Raw genomic sequence first — 18694 nt, 5'->3', positions numbered from 1 at the left:
GGTTTAGATTTCTAAATAAACATTCACCTCATCGCTAGATAGACCTACTCCTGAAAAACTTGTGCGCAAGGCTTTTTGTCCCTACGAGGCCACCGTCATTTACCCGACGGGAGGGGTGAGCGAGTGAGCCCTGCAATCTAGAATTTGACCACTGATGTCACTGTTTTCAACCCATTTTACACACTGGCCCTTTAATGGAGTCTGACTTTGAAGAGAACATAGATAAGTTTCACTTTCACTTCAGTTCCCTGTCAGTTTGGGACGTACTGAGGATACGACTGGATAAATGAGACTTGGATTACACTGCATGAGTTGTGCGAGAGTAAACAGATGTTACGATACATATCTGCTGTTGTTAAACGGGGACCCCTTTTACTTTAATTTATCGAAAATTTTCTCCATTTTTTGAGTCTTTGTTCACCAGGAGGCATGCTATGTAAGAATAATAAAAATAATAACAACTTTATTTGTAGAGCACTTTTGTGCTTTCCAAGGTACAGAAAATATACAGTCATAACACATGTATACCTGTAAGCATGCACACATACATACAGGCTGCAAACACATACATTCCCACACACACAATGAGTCTATCAACTGTTAGAAAAGGCCAGTCTGAAAAAGTAAGCTTTGAGACGAGATTTGAAGACGTGAACAGAGTCAGCTAATTTGATGCTCAGTGGGAGGCTGTTCCAAAGCCAAGGAGCAAAAACTGAAAAGGCTCGATCACCCTTTGTCTTAAACCTGGACTCTGGGACAGTTGGAAGACCTCGACCAGCACACTTGAGGGGCCTGTTTGGGAGGTACAATGTGAGAAGCTCAGTTATGTACTCCGATGCCAGATCATTGAGAGCCTTGCATGTGATTTAAAGAACTTTAAATGGATTTTAAAACTACGTTTTCTTCACAAACTCAACATAACACGTGGGAAGTAATTGTTGTACAAATGGTCATTTGGAGGGTGAAGTGCTCCTTTAACACTATTAGTTGTGTTGTTTAAAAATAATTTATACTTTGTCTTCACAGCCTTCAGGATAATTCCCTACCCACTGGAGAAGGGTCACCTGTTTTACCCTTACCCAGGATGCACAGAAACAGCAGACAGGGAGCTGCTGCCCTGTAAGTACAATAGCCAAAGCCTACGTGCAGTCCATTAATGTGCAGAGTTGTTCCCAATTCGATTGTGTAATCACTATTAAAACCCCTCATCTCTTCTAAAGGCTTTATTTTTGTCTTGTTTATCTGTACTTGTATCCTGACTTTGTCTCTCATCTCATTTTTGCTCCAGCGTTCCACGAGGTGTCTGTGTACCCAAAGAAAGAGCTTCCCTTCTTCATCCTCTTCACAGCAGGCCTTTGCTCCTTCACTGCCATGCTGGCCATGCTCACACATCAGTTCCCCGAGCTCATGGGTGTCTTTGCCAAAGCAGTAAGTACTCCAACTCCAAATGCACATCTCAGTTTCATCTCAAATGTTGCTGTTCTGAAATTCATATATGCTGATTCAGTCCACCTTTTTATCGTTACACAAGTTTAGCTTGTGTGTGCGTTGGCTGACCGGTTACATCTTCGGTTTATCTCTGATTCGGTATTTGTTTTAAATACGTGTTGTTTGTAATCTGAACATTTTAACCCCGACGGTAATTGCTGCCTTCCATCACTGTCAGTAACACTGGAGGCTCATGGGAGTCGTAGGCCTGTAAAGTCTGTGTTTCCCGCCAAAACAAGCTGTAGTCCAATTTAAGCTATCAGTGACCACAGCGGAATAATGCAAGCTTAACGCCATAGCAAACACAAGAGTGTAGCTTACAGCCCTAAAGGTTTAGAAACCCTGGATGCGTGCATGACTTCCTTTTACTGTTTGTTTATGACAGAAGTGTTGTTATCTGTTTGTAGCCAGTTTGGCAAACTCCTTCCTTTGGCTAATCCTTTGTTTACGGTCACCCTGTTTATTACTGCCTGCCTTTACGTAGACTTGTAGCAAAAACAAGGCCACAGAGAACATGTAGTGCTCTTCCTTTTGTTATGGGAAAGATCGGGGGGCAGATAGGAGTTTTACGGCAGCCCCAGCGAGCCTGGTTTGTGTAATGTTCGGATGGAAAACCAGTGAGGGAGGAACACAGAGGTCCTCACCGCCTTCTGAGGAAAAACAGATTTCTCTGAATCTGCTGCTCTTGAACAGAAGATCCAAGCAAAGCAGGACAGTGGTGGCGGTCTGCCTTTCCTTTATTTATGGACAGCAGACATGTATAGCATGAAGCTGAATATGTTTCATACATTAAATGGGATTAGAGAGGTACTTGATTTGCACTTGTCTGGCCGGGCTGATATGTCCACTTATGAGACTATTAAAGTGTCAAGTGTATCAAGAACACCTCAAGTAGTTTCAGAGAGAAACCATACTGTGATATTTTAGACGACAGTTTACTGTTGCTATCGAACTTAAATCACTAACACAGTGTGCGTTTTAAATGCTCTATTATACACATATCTAATATACCGTATATCCCAGATCTTAATCATAGATCTAAGTGGATATATGTCTGCTGGTAATCATAGAAATGTGTGTTTAAGTTGTCTATGTGTATGAGGAGTATTTATAAGATGGGTTACAGCATTACAAAAATAATTTTGCCCGTTTTCCTACAACTGATAACACAAAATTAAAAATAATCAAAATTGTCAAAATATGCTCCACAATACATTGACGTGATTTACAATCTAACAGTGTTAGATATTTTTCCAGTATGGCCCTGTTTAGTAGGGGTGGGGGAAAAATTCAGTACAGCACAGTATCGTGATATTTTGCGTGGCGATACTGTATCGATACTCGGACGCCAAGTATCGATCTTTTATTATATACATCATTCATTTTTACAAATACACATTTTCAACCAACTTTTGGTACTAGAATAATAAAATCAATTTCAATCAATTTTTCGGTCCACTAGATGGCACTGATGTTTTCTTTTCCTGGTGAGGTCAGCATAGAGCGGGAAGTTCATCCAAACAAAGATGGAGGCCAGAGAAAGAAATTTTTGAAAAGCGCTGTCTGCTTTTAAATCAAACAACTGGACTCATTTTGGATTTTTTTAACAAATTGTCCAACCTTGACTTTACTGACTTGTATTGTGCAAAGTTTGTTATTAGAAAGGTGTTTTTATATTCCTCTACTGAAGGTGGCGATGTCTGTGCACTTCTCTAAAATCTGAGAATCAAATGTACGCCAGGCAAGCTAGATTATGTACGTCACTAATAAAAAAAGCAAAGCGCTGTCTAATACAGGAAACACATATCGATGGTAGAACAGACTTTGACACAACACTGGCAATGAAAGCTGAAACCTGAAACCTTCAGCGCAGAGCAAACTCGTCAGTACGAGAGCAGAGTTAGCATTGGCGTAGTAAAAGGGTTGACAGTAAACATGGCCGAGTGTGCAGTTTTTAGACGTAAACAGGACTCTGGAGCTTCTGTCCACTATCTGCCAAAAACCCCATCGCAGCAGATACTCGCAAACACTAATGCTGTGTGAACTAGTTAGCAGTTAGCCTAGGCGCTAACAAGCCAACAAACTAACAACATAAACAAATGTAAGATGCTAACTACATTTACCGTTCTGATATTCTGCTAGTGGCTGATTTTGCAAAACAGACTCCTCGTCTGAGTCTGAGTCTGACTGTTTCCTCTACCACTAACGCTAGCCACCTTGATGCGCACTGCTCTTTCATTGGTCAACCAGTCAGCGGTCTAGCCTGGATAACGTCGTGTCAGCACGAGAGAAAACAGAAAGGGAAAACTTCTGCAAGCAGAGATGGTGTTTGAGGCGGAGGCCAGACCTGAAATTCTCAATGAGGCAGAAAGAGTAGATCTGCTTCCACCGCCTTTACAGTTTTATTTAACTATTACGTGGGACCCCATGTTAAACAAAATATTGATGAATTAATTAGTATTTATACACACTTTAAAATGTGTCTGCAGGGGAAGTTTAATAGTTTGTCACAGTAGTATATTTGCAGGTTTATTTCCTTTCCCTTCGTTTTTTTGGCTCTATGAGAGACTGAAAGAGAAACGGAAAGAACGAACGTGAATGATTCAGTGTATGAGTGGGCTGACATGTAAATCATGGATAACATAAAGTTTATACCCAGATCAGTATAATAAACCGTCAGCACTGTTTCTACAAACAACATCGTAAAAATGATAATACTTGGATGATTCTGCTTTGTTTTTGTCTTCCTGTTCTCTGGGAAGCTTTATGTATTAACTGCATCCTATCACCTAAAAAAAGCCTTTGCTCTGCACCTTCCTGTTTTGAAAAATTGAACAAGATCAGTACTCCTTATGTCAAACCTGTCTTATTTCTGGAAAGGACGGCAGGCTAAGAATTCAAATGTATGTTCTTTTAAACACATCAAATGTGTTTTTTTTCCTATGCACGTTGGCCTGCCACTGTGACAGGGAGCTGGAGGACAGCGGATTCTGTGCTCTCTTGTGATTTTCCCTAATCAAAAATAATAGAAGTGTTTCTTTTTCCTTTTGAATGAAAATTTTTATAAATTTTTTACCCAAGCGGAAATCTCCGGGGCTGAAAAATGAAGCCAACGTGTAAGTGCCAAACACTGCAGTTCCTCTAATGGCCACTTGAGGCTGGCTCCAAATGCAAATCAGTCCCCATAGACCCCCATGTTAAAATGCCCAACTTAACAGCAGAAATAAACATGTTTACTCCCTGGTACAAAAAACAGTTTTGGTTCCTTTTGCTTATATTCCCATTCATGACAACTGTACATGGGGTGCATTGTTATATAACTCACCCGTTGACATTTTATTAAGGCCTAAAGTGATGCATAATTAAGGGTGGGCTGCTTTGAGCTCCACCCTTCTGTCCAAATCTGGTCAAGTCTGGCTGCAAGTGTCCAATATGGTGTTGACTTGAGGTGTCAAAACTGGAGTCCACAATCCAATGGGTGACATCAGAGTGGTTTTACTTCAGGATTTGAGACAACATAAACAAGCCCCGAAAGGCTGTTTAAGTGAATTTGTGGGCTTGGTGACTTTTGTGAATTTATTTTAAGTGTTTTACTTAAATATTATCTAAGAATTAATGTGAAGATATTTTCCTGATGTTCAGCTAAAGGCTCATTGTGTTTCTCTCTCTCTCTTCAGTTCTTCAGCACACTCTTTGCCCCCCTGGGTTTCTTCGCAGACAAGATGGAAAGCTTCATGCCGTCCAGTTTTTGGCACCAGCTGACTCGGATCTGACCCCATCTTACACACACACACACACACACACACACTCACACAACACACACAGAGACACACACATACACACATACCAGTACCACTCCAAACCCTCAGACAAAAAGTGTTTGCTCTCCTGTCTTCAGCATTACTGTCCACTTGCTGCATTGTTACTGATTATGTTGGCTGAGGTTGTATCAACACGGCAATACCACTCTGAAGATGCTCTCCCACACTGTTCCTCCAGCAGCCACGTTTTTTTTTTTTCCGAAAGCACATTTAGTGCAACGATTACACAGGGGTCGTTCATTTGTCATTATGTTAGCACTGGGCAAATGGAAGTTTTTAAGTATCCCACAAAGACTGGCTGCAGATTTTTGGTGCAGAAATCAAATTAGGAATTCGTCAGAGGCAAATTAAACCACAAAAAAGCTAAAACTGTTTTTAATGCTCCTCAAAATACTGACTAGTCAGGTGAGTTTGTTTAAACCAGTATGATTCTGGCACAAGAAACAGGAACAAGAAACAATATGTGCATTGAGGATGTCTCTTGTAGAGTATATTATTTACATACATCAAAAAAGATCCCATTGGGTATTTGGGATGGGAACCTGTGTGTCCTATGTCAACCCTCAGTGCCCAGATTTAAACGTCTGTAAGACCTCCCTAAAAACAGAGCTGTGATTTACAGCCTCGAAGTGCCTGCAGTGTATACAACGCCTCTGCAGTTCAACAGTTGTTACCATGGCATGACACCTCAGCACTATATCACTGGGGCAACCGCCGCCCCCGCAACATCGAAATGTAAATGGGATCATCACAAGTCACAGTTAGGCCTCTCGTGGCATCACTCATTTCTGCTGATTGCTCTGCAGTGTGATAAGTCAGCGCATTAGTCAACTTCTCTTGTCACCAAACAAACATAAAAGAGGCAGACGTTGCGGTAGTCATACTGAGAATAATCTGGCACATGTAACTAAAACTGTAATACATGAGATTACAGTAGTTCTAAATACACCAATGAGCCCTCAGAGAAGCATTTGGAGATAGAGGCGAAATAAACAGACAGGCACGGACAGATTGTACAAAGTTATTTTACTTTGTATGAACAAAATCTTTCTCTGCCATTGACTTTGTCTGTTAATTTTGCCAGAATCGGTATATGCATTGTGTTCTTCTGTTCCCCCTGTTTTATCAGACTTAATAAGCTGAGAGGCCAGTGTTCCCGTGTCGTGAAGCATAATGTAAAAACTGACAGATAATGTAAAAACCTGACAAATGTGCCTGTTTCAAAATTGTAATCATGTCTGTAATTGTACTATATAATGCCATTGAAGTCTATGAAAAAAAATATGTTACACTACAGATGCATAATGCATTCACCTGAGGAAAAAAGCTCTGTTTATCGTAAACAACAAGATTTTTATCTCAGAATTATGCAAAAAGTTTTCATGGGAAAAAAAAAATTGCTCTTGAAAAATTAGAATTTATGAGATTATTTATCTCGTTAATTGAGAAAAATGAGCAGATTTTAATTCATGAAAACTTTTCCTATAATTCAGAGATATTAATTCAGAAAAATGGTAAATATTTTTTTCTGGAACAAATAAGCTACCGTAATACACCACTTAGTCGTGGATGATAAGAATATGATGCCACATCATCCCAAATTTTTATTAAACTGGCAGGTTTATTGTATTTTAAACCACTTAACACAGACATGTTTACTTTGTTTGTCAAGTTTGTGACTTGATAGATATTAAATTTTAGGCGGCTACAGAAACATAAAGTTGACATACTGTAAGTGACATAATACTGACAACCCTTCACTCCACGTGTTATAGAAAATGTGATAAAGTGCCTTGTAGTGTGCTATTTTTTTTTATCCTGGGATGGCAAAGGCATGAAGCTCCTTTGGATTGGTTAGATTTGGGCAAGAAGAATGGGATTGGTAAGGGTTGGGGTAAGAACGTCAGGTTCATCCAATCAGAGGCAGAGTACGGCCCCGTTCACACAGAAAGTGTTTTGCAGGTTGGTCCTTATTCTAACCTTCCCATGTAATCAATCTACCATTTATTTATTTATATCACTTATTTGACAGAAATTCGTAGCTAGTTCCTAAAATGTTGAGGCAGAGGGTACTTGCTGTAACTCTGGTTGAGAGAGGGTGAGAGGCTGTCAGCAAATAGTATGTCGGGCACAGGGAAACAGAGATCTGTGTGGGTACATGAGACCCTAAAAAAGAGGGTGGGTCATGGGGAGTACCACCAGTTGGTCCGGGAGCTTCACCTCCATGATGGCTGTTTCCAGGCATATTTTAGGATGACTCGTGGGCAGTTTGACAACCTGCTGTCTATCGTCAGGCCGTATAGCTCTAGGTATCCAACAACCACTACCACCAGTTTCTCCATTGTTTACCAACTGTGAACTTGTTGTCGTGACCACCACGGAAGGACCACCTCTCAAATCTGATTGGACAATAAGAAAAAAGATGTTGAAAAAAGAGATGATGCGGGGCGTTTTTCTGCTTTGTGTTGAAGTTTTTTCAACTTGAGGAGTTCAGAGCGCTCCGGCAAAAACGCCAGGCGCCTAGAGCGCAGAAATGCGAGGCGCTTTGCAACACAAAAACCACGAGCAAAAAGCTTCATTCTCATTAAAAACAATTACACAAAGCTGTCTCCAGCTGCTAAAATGCTTTCTGTGTAATTGGGGCCTCGGGCAGGTCATGTCTTCACCATCCAGGGGAAAAATACTCTCTTTTAAACATTACAATAGTGAAACACTCCAATTTGGAATTTACTGCACCTACAGTATTGATGTCAAGTTTAGTGGCAACTCTGTTCAACTTTGATGAATTCAGTGTGATACATAGATGCCTTTAAAATTTGTTAATTTATAACAGAATTGTTGAATGTCCAATGATTAGCATTAGCACAGCAGCCATGTAACAATGGCAAACATACTTTTAAAAAAGTAGACAAGGGCACAGTGGTGATGATGTAATGGCACATAAAAATATGTGTTACTGCAGTACTTTGCAAATTTGGATCATATTTTAATAACCCCGATCAAGTCTAAGCTACATTGATTTTGTTTCACATTTAACTCTGGTCTGTAATATGTCTGTTTGAATTTGTGACACTTGAAATGTGAGATTTTTATCGTGTGCAGCTGAAATGTAAGAGTACATGCTGAAGACAGGAGAATGTTTGAAAAGCTGTAACTACCCTTGGATGAGTTTGAAAGCAAAACTCACAATAAATTTGTCTTTCAGTGCATTTTTCTTCTGTGGTTTTTGTTTCGTTGTGTCAGTACTATTGTTTTAAATATGCTGAAATGATATTCTCTAAATGGATGTATGGACACTGAATGCTTCAGCTGCAAGCACCTGCGTTCAGATAATATTTTTTGTCCAATCAGAACTTCCAAATGTCTACAGGCCTGGATAAACAGGTAATCTCCAAGGCAAACTATTTCAACATAAAGTGGGAGACATATTTCAATAGGTTCCTTTTTGTACAATGGATGCAATTTCCCTTCATATTCTGAGATCACTTGTGTATTGACAGTGAGTTGGTATCTTTTTCAAGGACAAACTCCTCGCTCTGCCACCCTGCTGCTGCTCCTAGACTATATAAAGCCAAGAGCCATCGTGCCCATCATTATGATTACACCACTCCACCTCCATCAGCAGATGCTTTTATGTGGCATGTTCCCAGTGAACCGTTGGTGCCATAATCATACTCCATACACTCATGCTCAAGTGGCGAGCGGCAGTAATGAAAATCGCTGTCAAGGAGGACTGTTGACGGGCGCTCAAGTGTTTGCTCTCAGTGCTGGAGCGCCGTTTCGTGCTGCAAGCTGAAACTTGAATTGTTCACTGACCTCCAGAGTGCATCAAAGTCAGGAGAAGAGAAAAAAGAGATACAGAAAGGAAGGTAAAGATGAAAACAAGAAAGAAGTGGTGAAGACAAAAGAGTATATGAAGTTTCATTTTTCTCCACATGCCTTTTATAAGATAAGAGATGTTTGAGACATTTACAACATTTATGGCCGCAGCCAGTTGGGTAAAATGATGATTTGGGGAATATGTTGGGTGGCAAAGCTATTAAAGTTTCTATGTGCTAATACCATCTTGCCAGCACACTATGCTCACCAGCAAGAAGAATTAATGATTTCTTGTGGCCTGGGATCTTTGCCAAGTGTGTCCCTGAAGGTTACAATCAGCCTCAACTAAAAACAGAACAAAACACTTCTCAAAGAGGTGTGTTATGTCTGGACATTAGTCTGTTTCAGTGTGTTCAGACTGAGCCTTCCAATGATGAGCTGGGTCATCAGGACAGACAGTATGAGATGTTTCAGACCTGGATTTAGCCTATTATGGTTCCTAAATGACCACCCAGTGAGCTAATAATCCACTAACAGGCAACATCACACTATGACTGGGTCACTGAATCTGCTGCCCTCTTCTCTTTCTCCCACTCATTAACTGTCCATCATATCAGACACACTAAAAAAGAAAGCTATACATCTTGAGCACTTAGCTTTGCTGTTGGGTCCAAAAACAATAATCAAGAAGAACAATAGAAATGCTCTTCAGGCGAGGTAACATTATTTGTGGATGAATTACTAACCCACCTACTGGTCACAGGAGCAGAGGCCCAAATTGTGCGGGGCCATCCAGGACTTCACCTGCAAATTGTCACTCAAATTAACACCTTCCGATCAGAAAGACACTCAAAAAGACCAGAGAGAGATGCAAAGGAGCTGCAAAGAGACACAAAATGACCAAAAAAGACACAAATGCCCCCGAAGGGACACAACATGACTACAAAGACAAAGTGAGCATAAAGAGACACAAATAAATATTATTCTATTATTATTATTATCATTATTATTATTATTATTATTTTGTTATATATTATTTTTTGGTATTTTATTCAATTTTACTTTTGTATTATTTAAAAACGTTTTAATCCAGTGCCTCTGTAACTTTGATTTGAAAAGTAGTGCATTACTTAAGAAAGTGCTGTATTATTAAAGTGTATTATTTTATTTTATTTTATTTTATTTTTTGGTATTTTATTCAGTTTTATTTTTATATTAGTTTGAAATGTTTAAATCTAGCACTTCGCAACTTACATTTGAAAAGTGTATCATTATTATTATTATTATTATTATTATTATCATCATGATTACTATTATTATATTGGGGGGAATTTTATTTAATTTTATACTTTTATTAATTCGAATTTTTTTTATTCAGAACTTTGTAACTGTGATTTGAAAAGTGCCGTATTACTAAAGTGTATTATTTTATTCTATTTTTTGTTCAATTTTATTTTTGTATTATTTTTGAAATGTTTTATTCCTGCATTTTGCAACTTTGATTTGAAAAGTGTTTTATCATCATTATTATTATTGTTATTATTAGTATTATTATTGTTAGTAGTAGTATTAGTATTATATTTATACTGTCATGTGACATATTCTGCCAGCTGGGAGCATAGATAAATAAATCAAACGCACCCTTTGTGACAGGGCGGGATATTTAAACTGTCGGTGCCCCGCCCACCGGTTTGATCCGCGAGCCTGCTGCTGATGCTAACGGTGCTCCTTTGCTAACACCTGTTCTGAATCCACCTGTTGCTAACGTAGCGTGTCATCAAGCTCACCTGCTAACAGTCAAATTTTGTTCATGGTTTAGTGGAGAACTAAGCTGGCCAAAGTCACGGTGTCAGATATGGGACCATGGAAAGTCTTCTCAGAGATGTTTACCTGGCTGAGACTGCTTCACTTCACCAAGGTAGGAGCTGTGTTTGCTAACATGCTAACTGTCAGTGATGTTTTGGCTCTGCTGTTTCGATGCTGGGTAAAATGACCTCTGACCCTGCTGATGCTGCTGTTTCCCTGCAGATGTGCTTATGAACAGTGTTAGCTAATGTTTGCTTGTGTGCTGCTTTCATCTATCTTTGGGCCTGCTTTGTGATTGTTGTTTGGCTCAGTCAGTTATGATGCTTTAACTCTGTTGTGAAGTCTCATGCTGGAATGTTTTGAGTGTTGCTGTTTGGGCTGATTTGTGGCAGATTCTCTTCTCCACTTCTGTTTTTGGTGTTTTTTATCTCCCTGCTATGTCGAGCAGATATTGTTGTATGTTGTTGTATATTGGCTTTAGGAAGATAAACATCACGCTTTCCTTGCACACATTATTTATGTGTAAGTAATTTTCATGGTAAACTCTGGCCTAGGTTTTGTCGCATATTATATTAGACAGAATCTGGGTAATGGCCAAGTATGTTGTCACGTTAAAGGAATTTCCTTTGGTGTATTGGTGCATAGCAAAAGAAAATGAAAATATTGCAAAAGATCAAGACACATTGGGTGACCTGTAGAACGAAGAAAATTGCAATAAAATATGAAAAAAAACCTATAAAAACTAGATAATGCAATTTATGAAGAAAATGGTACGATTTTGTACCGACGATTTTGAATATTTAGATTACTTTCTTCATGTTTAGCATATTTCCTCACATTTGAGACACTAATTCATGTGAAAAAAAAAATTATGCTACACAATGTGCAGTTGTTAGCTATATTATATATTATTGTTATTATTTTTTTCATTAATTTAATGTTAAATATAAATGTTAGTGCAGGGGGTTTGATCCCGGACCACTCTGACTCCCTGGTGGATCATTAAACTTTCTGTTGCTGCCGTTACACAGGTTAGACCTGGCATTGCTGCTGGCCATCAACCCACTGTGACACCCAGTTCAGGTGTTTACACTGGCTGAACACAAGTTGCCCTAGCTGCTAACTTAAGGTTTTGCTCCAGAGCTGCTGCCCGCATCCCCTTCTGGCAAAGTAGTCTTCTGCTGGCGAGGAGTGAGGCGGAGGGACTGTGGGATGTGCTAGCTAGCTAATTTTTGTCTCATTTGTGGTTTTGATAAAAGGTAAATTCATCAATTTGGTGCCTCATAGTGATTTTTTCCAAGCTACTGTAGCTGTCTTATTTTATGAGATTTATGACTGCGGATTCCATGAACCCAGCCGTCGAGGCTTTTGTCCAAAGAAAGTGGGCGTGGTCTCATCTAAAGTAGGCTGGAAAAAGGATAGACGCCATGTAAGCTATCTGCATATTTTTAAACATTTAGCTCAACGTTCGGCGAATCATTTAGCTCTAACATTTAGATTGAGATTTAACTATATTTAACATTTAGCATTTATATTTTTTACATATAGCCTACAAATATTAACAATTGCATTTAACATGTTGTTTTAAATACATTTCTGTCTTAAATGTGAGGAAAGTAATCTAAATATTCAAAATAAGCTAGAAAATTGTAACCGTATTTTACATTTGGCGCCTTATACCTGTGCTATGGTTTATGCATCTGCTACACTGTTTTTCCATGTGCTGTTTTCTGATGCTTATCTATGACATTTTGTAAGACGACATCATTATCAGTTTAGCATGCATAGCTTCGCCTGTCTTTGTGTGCTGCTGCTCATCGGATGAGGTGTCGGTGGATTTAATAATCTCCGTCCACAGGATAGTATAGTCCCTTTGTGGTCTGTGGTGCCCAGCAGAAAGTAGCCACAAGGCAATTGATGCTTTGGCCTATGTAAAATAGATTTAATATAATGGCTGGCATGAGGCTCTGTATCTTATGTGGGTTTTAGGGAAAGTATTTATCACCGCTCCAGTCTCTGCTGTGCAGATCAGTTGTGTGGAAAAGCAGCATCTAGATGCCAAGTATCAGCTCTGTACATCTGTATTCAGAAAATAAATCTACTGCATGTGAGTTGGCTGAATAGATTTAAGGATTATGCATTTGAAGATTTAACATCGAGTGTGTGTCAAACGCTGTCTGCCCTGCTTAAGTATCCTTGAGAAAGACACTAAACCCCAATATGCTCATTTATTGTATCTCACTGGTGACATAAGCAGCGGCTAGATGCTGACAATGATCTTGGTTTATGCTGTAAAGACATTTTACATTGTTAATCTTGAGTTTGTGGGAGTCTTTTCCTTTGTCAGCGCTTCAGAAACATACTGTGTGTGGGATTTATAGCTGGATTCTCCCGGTAACAAATGATGTCACTTGGCAAAGACAGTAAATACACCACACTATAGCAGCTATAATCAAGTCCAATTCCATGTCCACATAAAGCTCTTAATTACTGCTGATAGGGTCGTAAGGGCCTTCCTCTCTTCCAAGAAAAACAGGAAAACTACAGGGACAGATTTTCAACACTTTTCTGAAATAGCCTAGAGAGCAACAATTTCACAATGTAAACATATCAACATATTTCCCATATTGCTGTACATCACAGATATTAATCATACAATTAGATGGAGTCCAGTGGTTTGGACTAGTCAGACAAGTTCAAGGAGAATATTAAACATGTTTAGTATAAAACTGACACAACACTGAATCAGTTTTGACTCATTACCATTTGTAAGCATGGATTACAACATTTCTCTCTCCTGGTCCCCCTGAATGTGAAACATCCGCGCGGACCACACGGCTAGTCTCTCCCTCCGGGCCAATTTTAGCTCTGAAATGTTGTTAAATTGAGATGCCCATTTGATATCACTATGATGGCAGAGAATGCCTGCGATGCTGCTCCTGTTATTTTTACAGAGTTCAACTGGATCACACACTGTGGGGAACAAAGCGGCACGGATACTGTGACAGATTTAAAGATCAGCAAAGTATTATTAATCTGCTTTGTCTGCGTGTACAGCTTAGCTAATTGCTCGACAAAAATTTGCTTTGTAAAAAAGAAACCCTTGATTTTAAGATTCCATAAAGATGATGTTATATTTGAACTTCAGAGGTGTTTGTGATGTAAATTCTGTTGCTATCTACGGCCACCATCTGCCAGTGCAGTTATGTTTCTGGAAAATATACTCTGGAATTACCTGACATTGAGCCTACTGAACTTTAAAACACCAACACGGTTGGCTGCATTATCTTTATCCTCTCCTTGCCATAACTGAATCAGGGCTAAAACACAGGCGACCATATAAGCTGGAAGAGAACGGAAGACTTCTAATAGGAGTGACAGAGGGGGGGGATCAACAAGGTTTAATATAGAGGCAGTAAGGTATTTTGGGACCTGCATTTCAAAGGTGAAAATACCTCCCTAGACAGTAATACAAACTAGGACACCGCTGCACCTAATGCTGACCATGGAAAAGATTGACTTGAAATTCAAGATATATGTAACATATAAAAGTATATTTTTCTGTTGACTGAAATTTAACTTCAGTACATCTAAAAATTAAATTGTAAATAAAGTGAATAGACCCAAATTAACGTATGTACCGTACCTAAGACATTCACCCTCAGTCAGATCAGATTGGAGCTGGGCATTATATCAATATTATACTGATATTGTGACATGAGACAAGATATCCTAGATTTTGGGTATCGTGCATTACAGTAAAGTGATGTAATTTTTCTGAACTGATCAGTAGAGATCCTCCAAAACCATTGTTTCATTCCTGTTACCAATTCCTCAACCTGCATATCGGCCGATACTAAATATCGATCTCATATCATTGCGTTAAAAAAGAATTTAACAGCTATTTACTGTGAATCTTGTATAGATGTGAGATGTTTGCTGTCATTGTTTTGTGGCAGAGCTCAGGTTAAACCCTTTGTAAAACAGGAACAAATACATAATGAGAATGAATGCCATAGAAATTGCCAAAGTGGTGACATTTTGCTAACCACTAATGTTACACTGTTAACTGGAAAGCTATTCCTTTTTTGCTGTGTAAAAGCCTCGTTTCCACCGAGTAGTACGGTACAATTCAGTTCGGTGCGCATTTTTTCTGTTTCCACTGTGAAAAGTTGTGGATGGTACCAATTGAACTGTTCCGTACCGTCCCCATTTTTGGTCCCCCCTCTGTTGGGGTACCTAGCACACAGATCTGGTACTAAAAGGTGGAGCTGTGAACACTGCAGTCTGATTGGTCAATAGAGGACAGTCACTCTGCTCAGGGCCGAGTTGTAACCACTGTTGATACCGTGGAGTGTTTTACGTTAGTAAACTATAGCCTAACTATAAAAATAAAGGATGTTTCGATGCCTCTTGCAGCTGCTGTAGTCTGAGAAATAAAAACTTAATTCACTGGGCCGACTGCCGGCGACTTTTAAGGTGAAACGTTTATTTGTAATGTTACTCAATATATGAGCTGGCGACATGAATGCATCAGCACACCTTAAATTTCACTGTGACAACTTTGACCTTTTCATTGGTTTTATTGTCTCTCTTGGATGACACAGACTTTTAGTTAAGAGTGGATCTTCAAGCATTAAAAAAATATCTATTAATTTTGACTGGATTATGTGACCTGCTTTATAATCCTTGCCCGGAGAAAAAAAAGCATCATAGAGCTTTTTTCCTGTGGGCTTCGGCCGGCTGTGCTTGCCTGAGAAGGACTAAATGCACAAACTAATTTTTAGATATCCCATGGAGAGAGACTCTCACTGCAGCCTGTTCTATATTGTTCTGAAAATGTCAGTGTGCAATCCCGTTCTTCGGACAATAAACAAGGTGCAGACGTTCCATCTATGAGGAAATTGAGCGTGTTCTAGATGGAGCAGTGAGTGGAAAATAAATGAAAGAGTACTGTTTACGATGGAAACGCCAACGGACCAAGGGTCGAGGTACCATGTCTGAAGGGTTACTTTTGGTTCCAAAGGTACCATACCGAAAGTGTTTGGTGGAAACGGGGCTTAAAACAGTAGTTGCCAGCTGCACAGGGCAACTTGCTGTGTGGCTACTTTTGTGGAGTACAAAGAAGAACTAATTTCAAGGAAAACTGCCATTTTATCCATGTGTGAAACAACATTAGTGTTCTTTATTTTAGTGTATCAGATTGGCGCATAGACTCATCACCTTGCCAATACCCAATCCAGCATTTTAGGCACTATCGGGGGCATGTCCAATATTGGTGTTGGTATCAAAACAACTGTACCTAATAGATCGTTCTAGCTGTTTTATCATTTGCCTTTACCTACATTACTGATTATTATTCATTGAAAAAATCTCATTGTGTAAATATGTTATGAAAGCAACAATAGTCAGCCCTATTATATCATTGCAATATCAATATCCGGGTATTTGGTCAAAAATATTGTGAAATTTGATTTTCTTTCTCTTGTCCAGCCCTTGTACAGATCAGTGCAGGCCCAGTGGTTTCCAGTGTGGATTTGGGAATAAAATGTTAACCTTTAATTGTCAGTGTTGTGCTCTATCACACTCTGTAAAACTGGGGAATGGAAATATGAACTTTTGGGGGCCAGAGTGGCGCAGACTCAGGTCGGCCCCCACTGTACATGAACAGCTCTCACCTTTCTAATCTTTAAGAAAAACACCGCCAACGTGCTCTTCATTTACATTCAAAACAGGCTCTTTTGTTTGCAATTAACCTTTGACTCGTGAACGTTTGACACCGTGTGTCATTTGGCCTCGTTCAAAGCACTTTGCTTTGGCTCCCCTCCTCATTACGTGGACTTGAAAAAATTTGTTGACTCTCAGCATCCCACAGCTTGTTGTCAGATTCATTTAGATCTATAAACCCCTCTGAGGGTTTTGTCTCCAATGGCCTAGCTTGATGTCTGGCTGCATTACCAGATGTTGAAAAGTCAAATTCAGGGTCCGTAGCTACTTCACTGGTCTTTCTGCAATGTCTTGGCCCAGCTTCATGAAATACTTCACTTCTCACAAACCAGTCAGAGCCAGTGAACATGTGCACCAAGGCCTGAAAGCACAGTTGCATAAGATTGCATTTTAAAAGTGTTCTGTCACAATACGATGACAGAAGAAACATGCTGTGCTGGCCTTTGCAATGAACACCAAGTGGTGAGAAAACCTCCACTTACAACCTTAAAATACAACCCACCTCTGAGAAGTGTACGCTGGGGACAGAGTGCGTGGAATAACAACTGGTTTGAAAATGGCAACAGGACCTCATACAGATTTAAGCTCTTAAACAGAGACTTTGTGTTTAATATTTTCCTGTATAGTTAGGATCTTAAGCTTTACAGTACATATCGTGCTGTTCAGTTTTAGTTAGGATCTATGACAGTATAGCAGCATATATTTTTTGTAATTCTAAGGCCTTTTAGTTTGAGGGAAGTAGCATTATGTTATCAGAAGTATAACAGCTGTTGTGTCCGTTACAGCTGACCATAATGACAGTGAGTTGAATTAAAAATTAGCTCCATCTACCACCATAAGTTACTGACATCATGAACCTTCATCACATTTACAGAATGATTTTTTTTTTTCAGATCAGTAAAGTTTCAGTTCACCAGCTGAGACCAAACAAAACTCTATAACCTGAGCATAAAGCTTCTGGACAGTAATCCAAAGGGAAGCACTGGGTCTGATACCATCTTAAAAATAATTACTGTAAATGTGTCTCACCATCTGTGAGCCAAAGCTTTAAAGTTGGGGTAGGCAAAAATCTGGAAAAGGCAAAAAACGGCAGAATTTGAATTCACCCTACTCCTGCAGCTCCCCCCTCTCTGTCCTAAGCCCCTCCCATCAGATGACCCAGTGTTTCCCATACATTGTTTTATTTAGCCTGATCGTATTTTTATTGTAGAGTTGCACACAATGCATTCTCTCTGTTGATCAGACCACAAATCATCCAAGAATTAGCTGCTAGCCACCCTCCCTCACTCCCCACCATTGTGGACTGCTCTGCATGGAGGAGAGCTGGCAGTAGTTCTGGAGGCCGACCTTCTGTTGCCCATTGTAGCGGGTCAAATTCAGCCAGCGTAAACCCCACAGCGCCAGGTGTCACAGCAGGCTGGTTGTGACTGGCAGGGCTGGGTCTAACCTGTGCAATGGCAGCAACAGAAAGTTTGCTAATCTTGCAGGGAGTTGGGGCTGTCCATATTTTATGGCTGTTGGGAGAAATTTGCCTTCAGGGTTTTAAGCCAGATAGACCTCAAGTTTTATGAAAGAAGGTGATGGTTTGGGTTTAAATGAAAAGTATTCTTCAGGAAAGGACTTTGTGACAGAAAGACCTGAAAGTGAACTTGTCCCATGTGCTGTTTTATGTGTGTAAGTGGAGTCAGTTTAAAGTAAATTTTGTTGTCCAAAGAATCGATTTGATATCGTATCATGATGAAATCAGTGTTTGACACCCCTAGTCACTGACTGGGGTCCATCTCCAGAGCTGCTGCAAGCTCTCCTCTCGGTGAGGTGGAGTGAGGTGGAGGACACACTGTGATTCAAGGCTCAAGCTAACGTTAAACTTAATAAATGTGAACTTGAAGTCACAGTAATGGGCGTTCGGCACCAGTTAGCAGAAGGCTTAACTATTAGCAGAGATGGGACCAAGTCACACATGTGCAAGTCTCAAGTAAGTCTCAAGTCTTAACCTTCAAGTCTCAAGTAAGTCCCAAGTCATTTTTTCTTGG

At 39.7% G+C, this 18694-nt stretch overlaps 1 protein-coding gene across 1 annotated transcript in view; it reads left to right on the top strand.

Moving 5' to 3' along the window:
- The window catches only part of st7l (suppression of tumorigenicity 7 like), a 26654-nt gene extending 18146 nt beyond the window's left edge, over window positions 1–8508 (top strand). The window contains exons 13-15 of the mRNA XM_050037228.1: window positions 1027–1119; window positions 1289–1428; window positions 5166–8508. Coding sequence (XP_049893185.1) covers window positions 1027–1119; window positions 1289–1428; window positions 5166–5261 — 329 coding nt within the window. The 3' untranslated portion in view covers window positions 5262–8508. The remainder of the gene's footprint in view (window positions 1–1026; window positions 1120–1288; window positions 1429–5165) is intronic.
- The last annotated feature ends 10186 nt before the right edge of the window (window positions 8509–18694 follow it).

This window comes from Epinephelus moara, chromosome 24 (genome assembly GCF_006386435.1).
Source record: "Epinephelus moara isolate mb chromosome 24, YSFRI_EMoa_1.0, whole genome shotgun sequence".
NCBI classification, from domain to species: Eukaryota; Metazoa; Chordata; class Actinopteri; order Perciformes; family Serranidae; genus Epinephelus; species Epinephelus moara.
This window is presented reverse-complemented; position numbering and strand designations above follow the sequence as displayed.